At 41.8% G+C, this 22,775-nt stretch overlaps 1 protein-coding gene across 3 annotated transcripts; it reads right to left on the bottom strand.

Moving 5' to 3' along the window:
* Positions 1-95: 95 nt before the first annotated feature.
* Positions 96-22,496, bottom strand: triobpb (TRIO and F-actin binding protein b). Of its 3 annotated transcripts, none has more exons than XM_020493642.2 (13): positions 22,035-22,496; positions 20,298-20,354; positions 19,637-19,705; positions 19,428-19,517; positions 19,186-19,295; positions 17,257-17,689; positions 16,351-16,585; positions 16,065-16,176; positions 8,451-8,610; positions 8,188-8,301; positions 7,179-7,265; positions 2,615-2,815; positions 96-2,489 (listed from the first exon to the last, which is right to left on the bottom strand). In XM_020493642.2, the coding sequence occupies exons 1-12, from the start codon at positions 22,038-22,040 to the stop codon at positions 2,654-2,656; spliced, it is 1,635 nt and encodes a 544-aa protein (XP_020349231.2). In that variant the 5' UTR covers positions 22,041-22,496; the 3' UTR covers positions 96-2,489; positions 2,615-2,653. The 3 variants fall into 3 exon arrangements, with proteins under 3 accessions (XP_020349231.2, XP_031683459.1, XP_031683460.1); XM_031827599.1 differs by having other exon boundaries at positions 17,254-17,689; positions 22,035-22,470; XM_031827600.1 differs by lacking the exons at positions 20,298-20,354; positions 22,035-22,496 and adding an exon at positions 19,962-20,259 and having other exon boundaries at positions 17,254-17,689.
* Positions 22,497-22,775: the final 279 nt, after the last annotated feature.

Raw genomic sequence — 22,775 nt, 5'->3', positions numbered from 1 at the left:
ACCACCCAACATCAGTGCCCGACCTTACTACTGCCATTAGACGAGCCCTAACTGGGACTAGTGTACATCAGCTGAGTATGGATGATTCACACGGCTGTATTAACATGCATTTTATTGCTTGTAAAATGATGGTACTTTACAAAGATATCGCATGCCCTACATTAAATATTAAAAACATTGTCAAAAGACAGTCTACTTTATCATCTCTAAAAATAGAAGATAAAAAAAACATTGGCTCATTGACGCAACACTACACATTTTTGTGGCACAATCAATCATGCCTACACAATGTTGGGAAAGGATCGCAAACATGCATCTTCTTAGCCTCATCAAAAAAAAAATCAAGAATCCTTGCGAGACGACAACATTTCATCGAACTTCTACAAGCACTTATCCAGTCACAGAAGGCACTATATAAAACAAAAAGCACATTCAGATGACTTGTATCTACACACTGGAGGAATGAGTGCGATTTCCAATTTGGCTTCCCAGGATTTTACAGTTCCAAACCACTTTCTCTGTGTCAATCCCAAATGTAAATAGTTATTGTTCACAATAGAGACCCACATTGTAAGATGATATTACACGGAATAAAGCGACAAATAGGTTTGCGAAGTAAAATGCGTACAATGACAACAATCACCGAGAGCAACCATTGTTCACGTACAACATGAAGGTCGTTCCACCTCAAAAAGCACAAAAAGGCTGGATACGCCACCGTCTCAAATTGTTTCTGTAGTTAGTCAGAGATACGATTAGCATTCCAGAAACATTTAGTTTAAATATAATTTAATCTCATGATCTTATTGATTGCGCCCAAATTGGAATTAACTTCTTCCTACCAATGAGTAAGACCCCAACAAATGCCAATACTACCCCAACAAACAGTATAGTTTCAGTTATGTTCAACAAGTTGCTTGAATATTCCAACAAGTGGCAGCTTTCTGAAAGGGCTATCCCTATGGTGCAATTCTCATATGAACACTTTTTCTACATGTCCAAAACTTTGATGGAGAAATGGTCTAGGGACTAAAATGTGACAACCCTAATAAAATACATTGCATGGCAGTCATGTTTTTCAATAAAAATAAAAATAATTAGGGAACAGCATTGCGATTAGTGACATTTAGCGTTAATTCCAACCCAATACCATTACAAAACACAATACATTTTATGTTTGGGACTTATATCACCGAAGACCATAACATTGAAACCATTAGAACTGCTATAGAGTAAATGGTTGTCTTGTTCACCGGGAACGGTCAAACAGGAACTAATCCAGACCTTTTTTTAAAGGGAATAAACCGCACACAGGGCGTCCGTTTGCTGGACACATTAAGCATAAAATGACAAACTGAATTGCTTCCATAGAGGACTGGCTTGAAATTTGGCAGATGACCACACAATGTATTTTCATGAGCCAAATCTATTGGTTTTGTTTACAAAGTTGCAAAGGATTGTTGTGACCTGTTTAATAAACATAAGAGACCAGCAAAATATATAAGAGTGCGGCAGTATAGCAGGACCACGGCATCTAATGGTCAAAACCTAGTACTTTCAAACTACTTTATGGTAAATAATGCAAGTGACTTCAATTATTAATTTCTCTGAACGTGGAGAGAAAAAAAAAAAAAAAAAAAATTCACCAGATTCATAGGGAATACATTACATAGTATGGAGAAGTACTCCAAGCCGCAGCTTTATACTACTTGTTAAAACAGACATAGGGTGTGGTGGGTTTTGACAATGTTATGAGATTCCTCATGTCTTACTCATTAGTAGGAAGATGTTTGGTCCCAATCGGATGTTGGATACTATATTGAATATTATCTGAATCCTATAAATAAAAAAATGGCCAATTTGGGTGCAATCCCTTACCTTTCTCAGAGATCAAATTAAGTTTCAACAAAATGTTTCAGGAATGTCAATCTTACCCATTGCCAACTACAGAAACTATTTCAGAACAATCTGAGATGGTGGGTGTCATGGCTTGCTGAAATGGCATGGAATGACTCATTAGTATGTTCAAATCCATGCTCTGAAATGAAAATAGTTTGGTTTTTGGCGAGAATTATATCCTGCTTCCTTATTCAGCTTTTGACAGTAGCCAACATGTTGACCAACTGTTTATATGTTGGCTACTGTCAACATGTAAATAGTAGGTCTACATGTAGGTAGGTATGCAGAGAAAGGTGCTGTTTCAGGTCACAAATACATCACAGCAACAGTCTTTACACAAATAATCCAGTTTCTCAGACCAATATTTTCATTCACTCACTCTCGCACATCAACAATAGAAAAAGTTTAAAAAGTGCAGATTAAAATTTGCGCGACCCAGTGTAATATGACCGATCAGCTGATACTAGTTTATGCCACTCATTGGCTGAATGATTGAAAGCTAAGGCACTATCGTGGTCCCTCGAGCCGGCATCTTCTGGTGCGAAGACTTCTGCTCCTCTCCTACTTCAGTCACCATTGTGCCCACACAACTAGAAAAACAAATAAATATATTAATAGGCTACCACAGTTTCATCATAGAAGATCGATGTAATCAACTATTTAAAAGCTGTGTGAGCATGACTATGTAGCTCTTAATATTGAGCTACGTCTATACCTCTCTGTGTCTCTGAGCTAGAGCCCTTGTGGCGGTCTCTCAGTGTCCCAGGCTGTTGCCTAGTTTCTGGCCCTCCTGCAGGGCAACCATGGCCAATCTCAGGTGCTCCCTAAGGCTCTGGATCTCCCGCTCACTCCTGCTCTTCATACCACCCAGCTCCCCGTGCACCTCTTTATACCGCTCACAGGCCGACTGCTTCTCCTATAGGGGTAAGGGCACACAGACAGAGGTTTATCAGATGGACAAAGTATACCTCTTCCACTCTGGGCAGAAATACAATGTTGGGATGGACAGAATAGCATGAGGACTTGTTGCTTTCCTCTTGTGATTGACTTGGAACCATCAACCACACAAGACAGCTTTGCCAACTTGTAGATTAACATTCCAGTTTGTGTGAAGCATTAAAGTAGTCTCCACCTACACATTGTTTAAAAACAAAACCAACATGTGTGCAGCTATGGGACAAAACAGAAGGGGTTGGCAACACTGTTTTTGATTGAACTGACCTGAAGACCAGGTGTGTTGAATTTAGGCAATCACCGAGCTGATCAATTAGCTCAGTTGGTCAAGTGTGGTGCCTAGTTGGAACAAAATCCTGCAATACCTGTGGCACTCCAGGAACAAAATCCTGCAATACCTGTGGCACTCCAGGAACAGGGTTGCCTACCCCTGCAATAGACTGTTGATAACATGTAAACTCTCGTCTCAAAATGTCTCTCAAACACATTGTTACAGTTGTTGGCAAGCTAGCTAACAAATTTGAGCCATTTTAGCATAGACATCAGTCAAAACATGGTATCAATAAGATATAACGAGCCACCCGTGATTCCCCACATGGCAGCTTGTTGTTGCCAATTCCACGGTAACGGAATTATTCCGGGTTCTTCTCACTTTAAACTGTATGTCAAACAAAGTTTAACCAACCATACAACTCCACGCACAATTTCCACTGAAAACTGTACATAAACTCATTTAGTGGAAGAACTGTGCAGATGCGAAGTTGGTAAAGGAATTATGGCAAAAACTCCCTCAGGTTTATATGCGACCACGTTTTCCAAAAACTCAAGTATCTTCTCCGAATTAAGATTCAAAGATGTCTGCAGAAAGAATGCGGTGTCAGCTATGACACAGCACCTTGAGTTTATTTTGGTTATTGAACTACAGTAAGTGAAGAGGATTTATACCTGGTAACTGAATTACAATAACGAAATTACATCATAGGTCCCTGATCTATACTACACAAAAAATGCATAATTATGGATATTGTTTCACAAGTGCTTCCGAGTGGCGCAGCAGTCTAAGGCATCTCAGTGCTAGAGGCATCACTACAGACACCTTGGTTCAATTTCAGGCTGTAAACAACTGGCCGTGATTGGGAGTCCCATAGGGTGGCACACAATTGACCCAGTGTCGTCTGGGTTTGGCCGGTGTTAGCCGTCATTGTAAATAAGAATTTGACTTGTCTAGTTAAATAACCTTTTTAAATAAATGTACTGTACTACTGTATTGTATTTCACTGCACTCTGTTCTACTCACTGTACTATCCAAACTTGTGAAACATAAGTCTATAATGGGCGGACCAAATCTTAACCTATCTGCGGACGTTAACATCAAGGCTAGGGTAGACTGACCAAATTTCAATGTCCCGTGTCGGTCAGTTCTCAGTGGGTGAGGATGCTGGTTACAGTTAATGGAAAGAGGGGGCTCATGGGTAGGTGTAAGTAAGAGCTGGGAGAGGTGACATTAACTGGAGAGAGAGGGGTTTGTAGATTTATTTTGCAAGTGTATATATATATATATTTTTTTTTAATGAAATATCACATTGCCATAAGTATTCAGACCCTTTACTCAGTCCCTAGTTGAAGCATTACAGCCTTGAGTCTTCTTGGGTATGACTCTACAAGCTTGGCACACCTGTATTTGGGGAGTGCCTCCCATTCTTCTCTGCAGATCCTCTCAAGCTCATTCAGGTTGGATGGGGAGCATTGCTGCACAGCTATTTTCTGGTCTCTTCAGAGATGTTTTATCGGGTTCAAGTCCGGGCAACTCAAAGCCATTCAGAGACTAGTCCCGAAGCCACTCCTGCATTGTCTTGGCTGTGTGCTTAGGGTCGTTTCCTGTTGGAAGGTGAACCTTTGCCCCAGTCTGAGGTCCTGAGTGCTCTAGAGCAGCTTTTCATCAAGGATCTCTCTGTACTTTGCTCTGTTCATCTTTCACTCGATCCTGACTAGTCTCCCAGTCCCTGCCGCTGAAAAACATCCCCACAACATGATGCTGCAACCACCATGCTTCACCGTAGGGAAGGTGCCCGATTTCCTCCAAAATTGATGCTTGGAGTTCAGCCAAAGAGCTCAATCTTGGTTTCATCAGAGAATCTTGTTTCTCATTGTCAGAGTCCGTTAGATACCTTTCGGCAAACTCCAAGCTGGCTGTCGTGTGCCTTTTACAGAGGAGTGACTTCTGTCTGGCCACTCTACCATAAAGACCTAATTGGTAGAGTGCTGCAGAGATGGTTGTCCTTCTGGAAGGTTCTCCCATCTCCACAGAGGAACTCTGGAGCTCTATCAGAGTGACCATCAGGGTTCTTGGTCACCTCCCTAACCAAGGTCCTTCTCCCCCGACTGCTCAGTTTGGCCGGGCGGCCAGCTCTAGGACGAGTCCTGGTGGTTCCAAACTTCTTCCATATAAGAATGATGGAGGCCACTGTGTTCTTGGGGACCTTCAATGCTGCAGACATTTTGTTACTCTAACCCAGATCTGTGCCGACACAATCCTGTCTCGGAGATCTACGGACAATTCCTTCGACCTCATGGCTTGGTTTTTGCTCTGACATGCACTGTCAACTGTGGGACCTTATATAGACAGGTGTATGCCTTTCCAAATCATGTCCAATCAATTGAATTTATCACAGGTAGACTCCAAATCAAGTTGTAGAAACGTCTCAAGGATGATCAATGGAAACACGATGCACCTGAGCTCAATTTCGAGTCTCATGACAAAGGGTCTGAAATGAAGTAAATCCGTTGATGCATCCGTTTAACACTTGCAAAAAAAATACAAAAAAATTAAATATAATAAAAAAGTTATTTAACTGGGCAAGTCAGTTAAGAACAAATTCTTATTTACAATGACGGCATTCAATTATGGGGTATTGTGCGTATATTGAAGATTAAGAATTGTGCAGAATAAGGCTGTCACGTAACAAGATGTGGGAAAAGTCAAGCGGTCGGAATACTTTTCAAATGCTCTGTATGAACTTTCATTATCTTCCCTGCTCATGAGGGAGAGAAATGAGAACAGATCTTAGTTTTTGGTCATGAAACTACAAAGCAATACTTCCTAGACTTACTAAAGGTAAACAATTTCTCCGAAATTAAATATAAAGTGTTGATAGTAGTTGGCAGGGGTCTTTACTTCAACATTCTGTGTTTTGATGATGTATTCTAATAGCTTAGAAAACATCTACCAGAAAAAGTATTAAAAGACCCCTTTTCCATCCGTTTATCCACAAATCAAAGCCTTCACTTATGCCACATTTTTAAGTTGGAAAACGGTTGAAAATGTATCAATAGCTAGGATCCCATCAAATTGGCAACAGATTTTCATGTGAATATTCAAAAATATGCATAAAAACAAGACAGTATGCACATTTTCCCATCAGAGAAGTGTTTCCATCAAATTGACTTGTTGCGGATAAAAGGCTGCGTGACGACGTAATGCACATAAAAATATATTTTGCGGTACCGAATAAAAAATACAAGTTAAATGAGTTTCCATCACATTTTCAACTCTGATGGTTCTCACAAAAAGTTTGCGTTATATAGCGAATGTACCCACTCTAGTATTGGCAAATGCTCTCTAGCCAATAGCTCGCAGATTACCCTAAATTGTGAGATTATTATGGACAAGAGTGAGAATTTCTATTTGTCAAACAACAGCCAAGCATTGATGATCATGTCACCAGAACAAGATCCCCAATATTGGAAACCACAACACCTTGCATTTTCACCACCCTTTGAAGTTCATAATTTATTTAATCTGTAATCTACTAAACAGCATGCTTTCCTGATGAGTCGTAGTAGGAAGACCACACAACATCACATGACTCCAGGTTTACTTCCATAAGATGGTTATTATAGCAATATTTGCGCATAAAAGCTTTTCCACTGACATTTCCCACATCATTTTAGACACAAAAAGACGCCACCTTCTCTAGTGTATTTTACGTCGACATTTGGAAAGTTTAGCAAAAAATTATTTTTCCATCAGGCCTGTCATGAATGTTTAAAAAAAAAAAACTGGTTTATGCCTTCATTTCCCAAAAATATAGATTCTTATCTTTCTTTTGACACCCAATTTGATATGCTCCTATGAACTTCAAGTTGGTGCTTATGGATCCTTTTACATGGACATGCCCCTAGTCATCTGACCGTTCAGAATTCTAATGCATGCCTCCTGGCCATATCAATAGACACACATCATTTGTGACGTTGTCAGCCAACCCGTCTACAGATTAAAACATTAGACCTTTATGCCTGCACACAAATGCACAGTGAACCAGTACCGTGTTCAGGAACTGAAGTTCGTTCCTCAGACAGCTGATCTCCTTGTGCAAGTACTGCACCTCATTCTCCTTCACCCTGAGAAGAACCTGTGACAAAACAAAATAATATTATTACAAGCTAACAAGAGTGATCAACCCAACATCTAAGACACTGAGCAGACAAAGAGCAACTGTCCCTCAAAACGTATCATTAGAAGAAACATGTATTCTAAATGTCATAATTGACTACAAAGTGTAAATAGGATAATTTTGGTCATAATGTCAGCCTCGTCCAAAACAGAGTTTTGTGAGACTTGTCGTCGTGACCGCAACACAGCGTAAATGAAGGTTGGGTTTGTTTCAATCCTGCCCACATCTGGCAACACGCAAGTATTCATCAATTCGCAGTACAGCTGCACGCAACCCGATCGTAATGCCTGTGGTAACTTTGGGTTGACTAGTTAGGGACCATCGGTAAATTACACAATGTACATGGAAAAATAAGTCCAATAGCTCCAAATTTCAATAACTTAACCTCCAAATATAAATTGTAGAAATTAATCTAGCCCCGGAGGTAGGCTATCCAAAGTCAAACCAATTTTGCCACGGTCGCACAATAGCCAACTGAAGCTAAATGGCAAAATAACTCTTCCCACCTGCGAACACACACACACATCAAACCACCTCTTGGTTGAATTCAGTCATGGCCGCTAGCATTTCTTAAATGAACCAAATTAAAAAACGAGACCAAATCAGGAAGTGCAGCCACCCTTTAACAAATTCACTTGTGTTGAAAACACCTTTGGTGTCTCCATGGGGCACAGCATCCAACAGGGGGCAGTGTGTTTCAGTGTGCAGTCAATGAAAATTCACACCACACACATTCTTCAAGGCATTTCCCTACATAATAACCAACTGCACGCTGCCTTTCATAAACCCTTCCCTTTCTATTCAAACATGAGACAAGTGCCCCCTATGTCATTGTTGTAGGTAGAGAGGCTTGTTATGGTTGAGGGGCTCTACAACTTACCTCCAGCTCACAGGACAGCCTGTCCTGGTTGTCGTGGGAAACGCCCTCCGACCCCTGGCCCGTGACGATGGAGCGCATGCGGCTGATCTCCTCTGTCAAACGGGCCTGTAGGTCCTGAAATGTGAAAACATTGATAGTATTATTGAGCATACTGACAAACCGCTGAATGTGTCATAGATAGGCATTGCTTGTCATTAACAAAAGTGTTAGGGTAGAGTAGGCTAAATGCAGAGGACCAGCTGACCTCCAGACTCCTGGCTCACCTGGTTCTCTTTCCTCAGCTGCTCCAGCTCGCCCTCCTTGTGAGTGATGTCTTTATCCCTCTCCCCGTTGCTCTGCTCAGCCCTGTTCAGCTCCAGACACTTCTGGGAGTACCTCTCAGACAGGCCGGACAGCTCCCTCTGCAGGGCCTGGGTCTCTAACCTGAGGGGACAAGAGAGGATATAAACTATATATTATGCCTGAGATTAAAAGCAAAACTGGGGCCTCCCAGGTGGAAGGCACTGCATCGCTAGCTGTGCCACCAGAGATTCTGGGATTGAGCCCAGGCTCTGTCGCAGCCGGTCGCGACCGGGAGGTCCATGGGGCGACGCACAATTGGCCTAGCGTAGTCCAGGTTAGGGAGGGTTTGGCCGGCAGGGATATCCTTGTCTTATCGCGCACTAGCGACTCCTGTGGTGGGCCGGGCGCAGTGCACGCTGACCAGGTCGCCAGGTGTACGGTGTTTCCTCCAGCACAGTGGTGCGGCTGGCTTCCGGGTTGGATGTGCATTGTGTCAAGAAGCAGTGCGGCTAGGATGGGTTGGGTTTCGGAGCATGCATGGCTCTCGACCTTCGCCTCTCCGAGTCCGTAAGGGAGTTGCAGCGTTGAGACAAGCCTTACTACCACCAATTTGATACCACGAAATTGGGGAGGGAAAAAAAGGGGGGAGATAAGCTTTTTTTTTTTATATATATATATATATATATATTTATTAACTGGAGACACTACTGGTATTCTGTAGAAAACTTGACACTGCACTGGCTGTGCACAGTCAAAACAGAAGCAGCCATGTTGTGTTAAAATGGCAGACCAACACGGTTTTTCAAAAAAAACGAACCGTGAAAATGGTGGTGAGGGTGGGTGTGCTTCGTTATGAGTAATTCTGTTTTAATCAAGAGATTTTGGTACAACAATGGTTTTGATGGAAACCTCTGCCTACACCCATTAACCACAAATGCTAAATGAAAATCATAATTGACACACGTAAAAGTAATTTTCATTAACACATCATTACAGCTGGAATTTGAAATACAGTGGGGCAAAAAAGTATTTAGTCAGCCACCAATTGTGCAAGTTCTCCCACTTAAAAAGATGAGGCCTGTAATTTATCATAGTTACACTTCAACTATGACAGACAAAATGAGAAAAAGAAATCCAGAAAATCACATTGTAAGATTTTTTAAATGAATTTATTTGCAAATTATGGTGGAAAATAAGTATTTGGTCACCTACAAACAAGCAAGATTTCTGGCTCTCACAGATCTGTAACTTCTTTAAGAGGCTCCTCTGTCCTCCACTCGTTACCTGTATTAATGGCACCTGTTTGAACTTGTTATCAGTATAAAAGACACCTGTCCACAACCTCAAACAGTCACACTCCAAACTCCACTATGGCCAAGACCAAAGAGCTGTCAAAGGACACCAGAAACAAAATTGTAGACCTGCACCAGGCTGGGAAGACTGAATCTGCAATAGGTAAGCAGCTTGGTTTGAAGAAATCAACTGTGGGAGCAATTATTAGGAAATGGAAGACATACAAGACCACTGATAATCTCCCTCGATCTGGGGCTCCACGCAAGATCTCACCCCGTGGAGTCAAAATGATCACAAGAACAGTGAGCAAAAATCCCAGAACCACACGGGGAGACCTAGTGAATGACCTGCAGAGAGCTGGGACCAAATTAACAAAGCCTACCATCAGTAACACAAAATATAACTTTTTGGTAAAAACTCAACTCGTTGTGTTTGGAGGACAAAGAATGCTGAGTTGCATCCAAAGAACACCATACCTACTGTGAAGCATGGGGTGGAAACATCATGCTTTGGGGCTGTTTTTCTGCAAAGGGACCAGGACGACTGATCCGTGTAAAGGAAAGAATGAATGGGGCCATGTATCGTGAGATTTTGAGTGAAAACCTCCCATCAGCAAGGGCATTGAAGATGTAAAGATCCCAAACACACCGCCCGGGCAACGAAGGAGTGGCTTCTTAAGAAGCATTTCAAGGTCCTGGAGTGGCCTAGCCAGTCTCCAGATCTCAACACCATAGAAAATCTTTGGGGGGAGTTGAAAGTCCATGTTGCCCAGCAACAGCCCCAAAACATCACTGCTCTAGAGGAGATCTGCATGGAGGAATGGGCCAAAATACCAGCAACCAGTGTGTGAAAACCTTGTGAAGACTTACAGAAAACATTTGATCTCTGTCATTGCCAACAAAGGGTATATAACAAATTATTGAGAAACTTTTGTTATTGACCAAATACTTATTTTCCACCATAATTTGCAAATAAATTCATAAAAAATCCTATGAAAATTACAGGCCTCTCTCATCTTTTTAAGTGGGAGAATTTGCACAATTGGTGGCTGACTAAATACTTTTTTGCCCCACTGTAGATTAAATTATGTCACTGACTTTCACACAATACCCCATAATGTCAAAGTAGAATTATGTTTTTAGAATTTAACAAATTAATAAAACATTTAAAGCTGAAATGACTCAGTGTTTAACATGGTTTTTGAATGACTACCTCATCACATACCATTATCTGTAAAGGTCCCTCAATCGAGCAATGAATTTCTAACAGATTCAACAAAAGACCAGGGAGGTTTTCCAATGCCTCGTAAAAGGGCAGATATCGGTAGATGGGTAAAAAAAAAAAAACATTTAAAAAGCAGAGGTTGAATATCCCTTTGAGCATGGTGCAGTTATGAATTACAATTTGGATGGTGTATCAATACACCCAGTCACTATAAAAAAAATACAGGCATCCTTCCTAACTCAGTTGCCAGAGAGGAAGGAAACCTCTCAGGGAATTCACCATGAGGCCAATGGTGACTTTAAAAAGAGTTTAATGGCTGTGATGGGAGAAAACTGAGGATCAATCAACATTGTAGCTACTCCACAATACTTAAAAATTATATATATATATATATATTTTTTTTTTTTCACCAGGTAGGCCAGTTGAGAACAATTTCTCATTTACAACTGCGACCTGGCCAAGATAAAGCAAAGCAGTGCAACAAAAAAAAACTGTTACGTGGGATAAGCTAAAGCACAGTCAATAACATAATAGAAAAATCTATATACAGTGTGCAAATGGCGCAAGGAGGTAAGGAAATAAATCTGCCATAGTAGCAAAGTAATTACAATTTAGCAAATTAACACTGGAGTGATAGATGTGCAAGTAGAAATATTGGTGTGCAAAAGAGCAAAAAAGGTAAATAAAAACAATATGGGGATGAGGTAAGTAGTTGGGTGGGCTATTTACAGCTGCAGCGATCGGTAAGCTGCTCAGATAGCTGATGCTTAAAGTTAGTGAGGGAGATAGAAGTCTCCAACTTCAGCGAAGTTCCAGTTCGTTCCAGTCATTGGCAGCAGAGAACTGTAAGGGAAAGGCGGCCAAAGGAGGTGTTGGCTTTAGGGATGACCAGTGAGAAAAACCTGCTAGAGCGCGTGCTACGGGTGGGTGCTATGGTGACTAGTGAGCTGAGATAAGGTGGAGCTTTACCTAGCAAGGACTTATAGATGACCTGGAGCCAGTGAGACTGGCAATGAATATGTAGCGAGGGCCAGCCGACGAGAGCATAAAGGTCGTAGTGGTGGGTGGTATATGGGGCTTTGGTGACAAAACGGATGGCACTGTGATATCAAACTGGATGCAGTCTGAGTAGTGTTGGAGGCTATTTTGTAAATGACATCACAGAACTCGAGGATCGGAAGGATAGTCAGTTTTACGGGGGTGTTTGGCAGCGTGAGTGATGGAGGCTTTGTTTGCAAAATAGTAAGCCAATTCTAGATTTAATTTTGGATTGGAGATGCTTAATATGAGTCCGGAAGGAGAGTTTACTGTCTAGCCAGACAGCTAGGTATTTGTAGTTGTCCACATATTCTGATGCTAGTCGGGCAGCGATCGGTTGAAAAGCATGCATTTAGTTTTACTAGCGTTTAAGAGCAGTTGGAGGACACGGAAGGAGTGTTGTATGGCATTGAAGCTGATTTGGAGGTTTGTTAACACAGAGTCCAAAGAAGGGCCAGATGTATACAGAATGGTGTTGTGTGCGTAGAGGTGGATCAAGGAATCACCCGCAGCAAGAGCGACATCGTTGATATATACAGAGAAAAGTGTCAGCCTGAGAATTGAACCCTGTGGTACCCCCATAGAGACTGCCAGAGGCCCGGACAACAGGCCCTCTGATTTGACACACTGAACTCTATTTGAGAAGTAGTTGGTAAATCAGACGAGGCAGTCATTTGAGGAACCAAGGCAGTAGAGTCTGCCGATAAGAATACGGTGGTTGACAGTCGAAAGCATTGGCTAGGTCGATGAAGACGGCTGCACAGTACTGTCTCTTATCGATGACGGTTATGATATCGTTTAGTACCTTGAGCGTGGCTGAGGTGCATCCGTGACCTGCTCGGAAACCGGATTGCACAGCGGAGAAGGTACGTTAGAATTTGAAATGGTCAGTGATCTGTTAACTTGGCTTTCGGAGACTTTAGAAAGGTAGGGCAGGATGGATATAGGTTTGTAACAGTTTGGGTCTAGAGTGTCACCCCCTTTGAAGAGGTGGATGACAGCGGCAGCTTTCCAATCTTTAGGGATCTCGGACGATACGAAAGAGAGGTTGAACAGACTAGTAATAGGGGTTGCAACAACGGCGGCAGATAATTTTAGAAAGAGGGTCCAGATTGTCTAGCCCAGCTGATTTGTTTGGGTCCAGGTTTTGCAGCTCTTTCAGAACATCTGCTATCTGGATTTGGGTGAAGGAGAAGCTGGGGAGTCTTGGGCAAGTAGCTGCGGTTGGCCCGGGGTTGGGGTAGCCAGGAGGAAAGCATCGCCAGCCGTAGAGAACTGCTTACTGAAATTCTCGATTATAGTGGGTTTATCGGTAGTGACAGTGTTTCCTATCCTCAGTGTGGAGTGTCCCAAAACTTTTGAGTTAGAGCTACAGGGTGAAAATTTATTTGAAAAAGCTAGCCTTTGCTTTCCTAACTGACTGTGTATTGGTTCCTGACTTCCCTGAAAAGTTGCATTTCACAGGGACTATTCGATGCTTGTGCAGTATGCCACAGTGTTTGTGCTGGTCGAGGGCAGTCAGGTCTGGAGTGAACCAAGGACTATATCTTTTCTTAGTTCTCCATTTTTTGAAAGGAGCATGCTTAAAGGTGGTGAGGAAATTACTTTAAAAGAATGACCAGGCATCCTCTACTGACGGGATGAGGTCACTATCCTTCCAGGATACCCGGGCCAGGTCAATTAGAAAGGCCTGCTTGCAGAAGTGTTTTAGGGAGTGTTTGACAGTGATGAGGGGTGGTCGTTTGACCGCAGACCCATTGCGGATGCAGGCAATGAGGCAGTGTCGCTGAGATCCTGATTGAAAACAGCAGAGGTGTATTTGGAGAGCAAGTTGGTCAGGATAATATCTACGAGGGTGACCATGTTCATGGATTTAGGTTTGTACCTTAAATTTACTAACCTAAATGACAGAATGAAAAGAAAGCCTGTACATCTCAAGGGTGATCAATTGAAAGAGGATGCACCTGAGCTTAATTTCAAGTCTCAAACCAAAGGGTCTGAATACGATTGTTAAAAAAAATAAAAAAAATAATAATAAATTGTGGGGGGTATACTGGGCAAACATTTCCAAAAAAAAAACTGTTTTCGCTGTGTTATTATGAGGGGTGGAAGAAGTCAAGGGTTCTGAATACTTTCCGAAGGCACTGTAATTGTACAAATTACCTCGACTAACCTGTACCCCCGCACATTGACTCGGTATATATCCTTGTTATGGTTATTTTAGTGTGTTACCTTTTTATTTAATCTTTTACTTCAGTTTATTTAGTAAATATTTTCTGCATTGTTGGTTAAGGGCTTGTAAGTAAGCATTTCACGGTAAGGTCTACACAGGTTGTATTCAGCGAATGTGACCAAATGTTATTTGACTATAGCATGATCAGAGCATCTGCTAAATGAACTAAATAGAAATGTATATAAAAAAATGAACAATTGCAAAGCATGTTGAGTATTATTCTATTGAGCTCCACCCTGAAACAAGGCCAATAATAATGCCCAGTGTGCTTTGCAGTTTATTTTGGTATGTTCATTTTCACTTTTATATTTTGGTCATTTAGCGGACACTCTTTTTCAGATTGACTTGCTCAACTAGCATCACAGGCATGGTAACCCTTACTGAGAACGTTGCTGCTGTTCGGGTCGGCTAATTGCAAATTCATTTTTGTATTTTAAAGCACATGTATTTTAATGACATACAAATAAATGGTATTTTGTAGTTTATTTTGATATATTGACCTTTATGGTATTTTGCATCTGTATTTTGTGATTGTATTTTGTCCATCCTTGACCATAGGCTTAATGGTAAAATGCACAGGAGGGGATACTTCAGGCAGAGCTAAATTCAATAACCTGTAAAATGTTTGTGTTCCTAGTTCCAACAGTGCAGTAATATCTAACAATACACACAAATCTAAAAAGTAAGAAATATTAGGGTGAGAAAGTCCAGAGTATATACAGTGCATTTGGAAAGTATTCAGACAACTCTTTTCACATTTTGTTACATTGCAGCAAATTCCCCTCATCAATCTACACAATTAGCCCATAACAGCAAAGAAAAACAGTTTAGACATTTTTGGGATGGTACCAGGTTTCCTCCAGATGTGACGCTTGGCAATCATGCCAAAGAGTTGAAGCTTGGTTTGATCAGACCAGAGAATATTGTTTCTCATGGTCTGAGTCCTTCAGGTGCCTTTTGTCAATGTCCTTCTCAATGGCAACCCGGAACATGTCCCAGATCGCGTGATCATAACAGTCTTTAAGCAAGGATTCCGATTGGTCAGATCAGCAGTGAATAGACCTTAGCACGGGTACTTCCTGTTTGAGTTTCTGCCTATAGGGAGTAGCAAAATTGAATCGTGATCTGATTTACCGAAGGGATGTCGGGGGAGGGCTTGTTGCCCTACCAGAAGGGAGAGTAACAATGGTTGAGAGTTTTTAAAGTGCGAGTACTGCAGCCGATGTGTTGATAGAGCTTGTGGCATTTTCTTCAGATTTGCTTTATTAAAGTCCCCAGCTATAATAAATGCGGACTTGGGATATGCGTTTTCCAGTTTGCACAAGGTCCAGTATAGATCCTTGTGAGATTACGCAAATTCGTTGTTGTTTTTTGGAAAGCAACATCGTCGCCAACATTTTCTTGCATCCATCTGACCATGCAGACTGCAGAGTGAACAGCAAGAAAGTGCTTGTGACTCCATGGTTAAGCAATTGCTCTCTTCTTGAGTGGCAGGGAGCAGGGCTTCATATGGAAAGCGGCATGAAGCAGGAGGAGTGAGACGACTGAAGTAGCAAACTGAGTAAACTACAAAAACTGACATTACACGTTGGAGTTGCTCATCACATTTAACAAACCAAATATTCAAATACCATTATAGAAGAAGTAAAAACTCAAACCGGTCCGTGCATCAACACTGGTATATAGCCAAATAACGGAATAGTCAAATAACGGTATACCACCCACGCCTAAATTGATGATACAAAGAAAGGGGGTACTATGTATGTAACGGTGTGTGTAAGGAACGAGTTGCGTTTTGAGCACTCACTGCTGCTGTGAGCGTATAGTCTGTGTGTTGGCACTCCCTCCACCAAGCCTCTTTGCCTTCTCCACCTCTCTCTCCAGCTCTTCCCTGTGGGCCTTCTTCAGTGTCTCCATAACTAAACCACAGAGAGAAAAGGGAGAATGTGATGTTTATGGATCTAAAATCAAAAATTGTATTACCCCATGAATTGCTGTGGTGTTGACTGTTCCATTCCAGTCCTTGAACTGGGGAACTAATGACATCTATGTACAATTTTGACCCCTGACCCCATGACCCTGTGACCTCTGACCTTGTGCTGTGTCCTGGGTCTCCTCCCTCAGCACCCGGTCCCTGTCCCTCTCCAGCTCTCGGGTCTCGCGGGCATGCTGCTTCTGCAGCTCCTCCAGGGCCCGTTTGTGGGCCCGCTCCATGGCCTGAAGGCTGCGGCCGCACGTTGCCTCCCGACCACAGCTACCTCCCCCCATCCTCCCCCCACCCCACCCTCCTCCCTGCAAACGCTCCAGCTGCTGCCTCAGAGACGCCACCTGAGTGTCACAAAGGTAGAGAGGCGGTAAAGCTCACTGAAAAAGATGGAGGCGGCGGGGTATGTAATTACTGGGTTGAACCGAACTGACATGCGAGTAGTGAAGGGGGATTTGAATGCCATATTCCATGTAGTCATATCAATCCCACACATCATGCATCTCAAAGGCAATGTTAGGGACTGTATGGATCATAGACAAAGGGACAGTGCAAGGAATACATTCATCTGGATCAGATTCCAGCAACCATATGATATGATTGTATGATCTGCACAAGTCCTAAAACTACCCCTGTGAAGACACAGTAGTCAACTGCACACTATAAAATGTTATCATAGGACACATCACTCAAAGATGGAATGAGACTTTCAGCAGTGTTTCCACTATTGACATCTGATAAACTCACAGTTCTAGAACCAGGGAAATGTCTTAATGTATTTTTCCGGGCAAACCGGTATTGCTAACTAAGCCCCTATTATACCCTCCTCCTTGGTATTTTGAAGAATGACAGGGTCAGTATTACTGCAGAGGGCCTGATTACCATCCTGCATGCATAATAGAGCAAGCCTAGTGTTAAAGAGTTCCACTTCATATGTAGATGAATCATCTAGATGAAGAGTAAATTTGCATTTATTTATTGTGTTTGCAAATTGAAAAACATCTCCACGCACTACCTCCCTCTGCAGCGCCTCATTGGCTGGATGGCTGGACCGTGAGCCCATTGGCAGTAGTGACCTCATCTCCTTTAGTGGCAGCCGCTCAAACTCTACCCACTTTCTCTCAATTTCCTCCTCTGCTCTTATCCTGGGGTCTGAGCCTACACCCGGCCCTTTCCTCGACAGCACCTGCTCCCATGTGCTACTGGTCACATCTCTGCTCCTCTCCTCCTGCCATTGGGCGTGCTCCCTGCCCTGCCCCTCCCCTGCCTCTCTCTGAGTGGCTGGCAGAGGGCTGGAGGGGACAGGCACTGGTGACAGCTCGACACAGTCAAATCGGCGTACAGTGGAGGTGGTGAATTCTGATCCAGCATCACCGTGGCGAGAAGGTGGTCGACGAGAGGAGGCCAGGGAGCGAGAGTTCTCCTTGTCACTACTGCTGTCAGGCAGTCTGGAGAGGAAGGACAGGGAGAGACAGTCAGACAGAGAGAGCGAGCGCAGATTGATAAAGTGACAGTATAATAGGGCTGTGGCCGTCATTACATTTTGTCAGCCAGTTATTGTCATGCAAAAGACTGCCTGTCTCACGGTAATTGACCGTTAATTAACAAACACATTTAGCATCTCCAGGCCTCCATGCATACCAGCCACTGATGCAGACCTTTGGAACATCTACATAAAAATAAAGTAATAAATCAATTTAACTTACACCATCACAACAATCCATTATTTATTTTAGTCAGGTCTAAAGAAACATGATATGAAGAAAATGTATTTCAGAAGAACAGAATATGAGTTGGCCTACTGTGTTATCTGGCTATGCTCCATGCTATATACTTGTTTATTTAACTGACAAGGTAAGTCCAGTGCCATCATTTTATATTACATGATTTTATAGTAAGAAGAATAGAATTTAATTTAGCTGAATAAAATAGAAAGTATATTTTTCCCCCATTCGGCGCATATGAGCTTAAAAGCGATAATTTTAAAACAGGTCCTATACGCTAGATTTAAAGTTATTTGGCAACTTTAGTTGTGAATGATACAAAACTTACAATGCCTTAGAAATCAAAACATATATGGACTGCATGATGAGACTATAGGCTATTGAGGATTTGAGAAAGTAGCAAAAACAGTTTGCAGTCTGCTTCTTGCCTCAGGCTGCACAACAGTTCTCTCATCAAGTGAGTATACTGTAGGCTAGACAAATTACGTACCAAATACATCTTAAATTATTTTAAAAAATGTTTTTCTGCCATGTGTAATATGCAGTAGGCTATGTATTGTATAACAGCTCAATCAATTTTAATTCAGGGTTTTTGTTCCGGCTTGGGCTCATATAGGCCTACGCATAAGCTCAAATATGAGTATGGGTGTTGTGAATGAATCTTAGAAAGCACTGTCCATTTCCTTGTGTTAGGCTTTGAACCAACATCCACAACGACCATGTTTCACTCTCAGTTTCAACCTGCTGTTGAACTTCTTTCTTCAAATTGATCATCACAGCAAGGTGAGTTTTAAAAGCATGAGACTGTTGGATGTGATTTTTAATTGCATTTGCATTGCTGTCAGAGTGGTAAGAGGGACAATAGAGCCCTGAGCACCAGGCCAATAGGACCTGATGGTTGTTAGCAAGTTGGGTACTACCAAAGCACGTCCCAAGTGCACAAGAGGAGATTACCACGACTCAACGGTCACGTGGAATTTTACTGCGGTCACGACTCACGGTGTGGTGGTAATATGGTCACTACATGGTCACTACATAAAATAAATCCCTGGTGATTCACTATGTAAGCAACATAACATTACACATGATTGAGACTTGAAGTAATCCACAACTGCCCATGGACTTAGTAGCCCACCTGTACACCAGTATAAGAAAACAATAGGCCTCCTTATGTGACTTTTGTATTTGCCAGCTGGGACACAGAGGGAGGAGGAACTCACTGTGTAAGGTCTGGAGAGCTGCTGGGCCGAACACTCTTCCTCAGAACCTCAATCCAGTTCCTCCTGATCCCTGCAGTCATAGCTGACAGTGTGACAACTGCCTCCCTCGTCTGACCGACAGTCAGGAGAGAAGAGTAGAGTAAGAAATGGAACGGGTGTGGTGAGGGAAAGAAATCATTCAAATACCTGTCACTCATCCTCACATATCATAGAAAATTATTGGAACAGTGAAAAACACTCACCTGTATTTGAAATCCATAGTTCTTCTCTACATCAAACTCAGACACTTTTACACAAGACTTCAGGTCAACCTCCCCGTCCAGATCATCCTTCTGTAAGACACAGTTAGGAACAAACAAGTAAGACTACAGACACATATCAATAACTCACAATGTATCCCCTAAGACAATTATTGCAATAGTCAATAACTTTGAAGCATTTGAAAACATACCTCCTCCGCCCCAGAGTCTCTGTAGTACCTCAGACCAGCATCGGTCAACACAAACCAGTGCTTCTTCCACTGCAGACACACACATGCCACCAGTTAAACCAGCACTATTCGACCAATCTGATGCATTAATGCACACAAGCAGCTAAGTGACAGTTCACAGCAAGACATCTTTCAAATCAAGTTAACATGGACCAATGAAACCTATGGAGTACACAGTGTTTAAGACATTATGACAAGTATAATAAGAGTGCTTAAAGTGATGTATGGGTCATCTAAGTGTTTGTATTGTGAATTCAAAATGAGTTCAAACACATAACATACAAACCTAGCACACAGATGATACAATGAGCCACAAGCTCATATGAGGACGTTTCATACTCAGTCTTATCCTGCTAGAACATACCGGTTGTGCCTGCCTGGGCACACCAAGCTATTACTGGGATAACACATGGATAGTCTGCAGCTATCGCCTTACGCACAAGCTTTCTCATTAGGAGATAAGGAAAGAAGGCGAGAGAAAGGAGGAGAGGAATCAAACAAGAAAGCAGAAGGGAAGAGAGCTAGAAAGAAAGAAGAAAACAGATAAACAAGTGATACATGACTTCTGACTAAATAAGACAAGAAAGAAAGTCATAAGAAATGAAGAAAAACATGACTTCACCTCTCCATTCTCATCCAGTTTTGACATCCATCCCTTCTTGAAGTTAAGGAGGTCGGGCTACAAGAAAAGACAAAGTGTCAGGTTAACGGAACCGTTTTGAAGAAGTGAGACGAACACAAAAGTAGAACAAAGGATGCCAGCGTAGGATGTTCATAAACAAAGACCAACATTTTTCCATGTAGAAGTTAAACAAGGGCAGGCGTTTCATGCAGTTAGTGCACCATGGCAAACACCTGCGTGTACATTCAAATGTGTGAGGACATGGAAGTTGAGAGGGTTTTTAGAAGTGTTAAAGACAACAGGAAACAAAAAAAAGCACACCTTTGAGTGATGAGAGAGAAGACAGAAATAAAAATGATTGCTAAGGTAACAGTAACAATCAACATAGGAGACATGGGGAACTAGAGCAGAACACTATGTAGAGAGATTTGAAGGCAATTTAATCTACAGACTAATATGTTACTGACATTTAACCACTGCAGTCTCAACTATTTCTAGGAATCCTTTCAGTTTGTAGCCAGGGGAAAACCTGTGAGGTACTTTACAGAGGTGGTGATCCTGGATCAAGATTAGGAAGCTTTTTCCATCTACATTCCTCAGTTTGGGTCTTTATCTCCTTCAACCCTCCCCCTCTACCTGACATCACTGCCTGTTCTCACTGGAACTCATAAATTGTCACATTGTAAACACCACTGTGCTTTGTTCCAGCCAAACCATTACAAGGCCTGAGGAACATTAACAGGCAGATGTATGGTTACAGCATGAGGTAGACTTAGAACCACCTTCCCATGAGTTGACTAATGATAACATTAACAGGCAGATCTATGGTTACAGCATGAAGTAGACTTAGAACCACCTTCCCATGAGTTGACTAATGATAACATTAACAGGCAGATGTATGGTTACAGCATGAGGTAGACTTAGAACCACCTTCCCATGAGTTGACTTATGATCAAATGTGTCCTCTAAGTAACTATGAGCATACTGGTGTATGTATGCGTCTCTCAAAGCATTTCGACTAGATAAATGCTTTAATATCATTTTGAAATTAGACGCAATAAACGAATAGTTGGCAACAAGAGGAAACATCGGAGGCAAGCTGTTAACGTTATTTCAGCAAATGGACGTTTTACAAAGTGCCAGGATGAGGATGACCCACCCGCACACAGAAGTATACCTTTAAACACTTGCTTATTCATTTGAAGGAATAAACTATAGGTTGTTTATAGAATCATGCATTTATAGATTCCTCAAAGACCAATTTCAAATATTATATAAAATAAGGGATCTAACTAAACAAACGACTGGGGTGAGGTGTTCGTTTGCACATGCAAACAGTCAATACATGGAGTTCAATGTTGCTCTAATTCAATTGACACTTAGAACTGTAAACAATTGGATAACCCTAATGCGCTTACAAATACAATACGCATACATTTTTGATTAGCCCTGGCAGCCCTTGGCAATGGCATAAATTACAGCCACAGGTACGCAAAAAAAAACATAACGTTATGTGTAGAAAACAAACTAGAAAATAATTAAAGGCCACGAAACAAGAATATAGACACACCCACTCCCCGAATTTAAACGTAACCATTTTAATCACCAATGTTCCATGTTGCCTAATGGTTGCGGCGAACAATTAAACATTCGTGCAACAATGTCTTGGAACACGGTTCAGTTATAGACTCCAAAAATGGAAATGTAATTCAAGTAGTGGCATCAAGGCAAACGTACCGTCATGTTAGTAGGACCCAGGAGGCAGTTGAGAGAAAAACAAACACTTAAAATAAAAAATATTGTTGCAATAGCCTACTCGTCCAAAAAGTGAATTTTGTACTAATGTGATCGGGGTTGAATAAGTATTGCTTCAGTTTTCTACCTGCTGATCCGTTCGCTTAAAAACTTGTCTGCATAGCAGGAAGGCTAGAAACTAAAACAAACCCCGCCATTTCTACCCCTCTTGGGTCGGTGAACTGTATCTTATCGCTCAAATATATTTTCCATTGACTATTTCAACAGAAACGGAAGATTATAGACATCATTGACACACACACACAACCCTTGAAAGCCACAATTTCACAACTTTTTTTTTGCCGTTTGTTAAGATGTTTTTCGTTCTGCACTCTCGCCCTGTTTGCCACTTCCTGGGCGGATCTGTAAGAATCGTTTGAGCAAACAAGCTAACCAATCAAGTGATCAGTGGGCTGCTCAGAGCATTTGAATATTGAAATATAGACTGTACACTGCCAAAAAAGCAACCAATGACACCTACTTCCAGACCACATAGCTTCTACTAAAATACACATTAAAGCATTTATGACATTCCTTAGTTGAGTAGCTAGATTATTTATGCTAACTCGGTAAAATCTTGTGAGGCTATTTTACGCCGATTCTCATGCAAAACGTTAATTAAACGGTGTCACACGGGAGTGACCAACCCTGCATTTGTCCAATAGAAACTCTCGTTTTAGTTTA

Source organism: Oncorhynchus kisutch, linkage group LG6, assembly GCF_002021735.2.
Source record: "Oncorhynchus kisutch isolate 150728-3 linkage group LG6, Okis_V2, whole genome shotgun sequence".
NCBI lineage: Eukaryota > Metazoa > Chordata > Actinopteri > Salmoniformes > Salmonidae > Oncorhynchus > Oncorhynchus kisutch.
The sequence above is the reverse complement of the archived record's forward strand: the minus strand, read 5'-3'. Positions and strand labels throughout refer to the sequence as shown.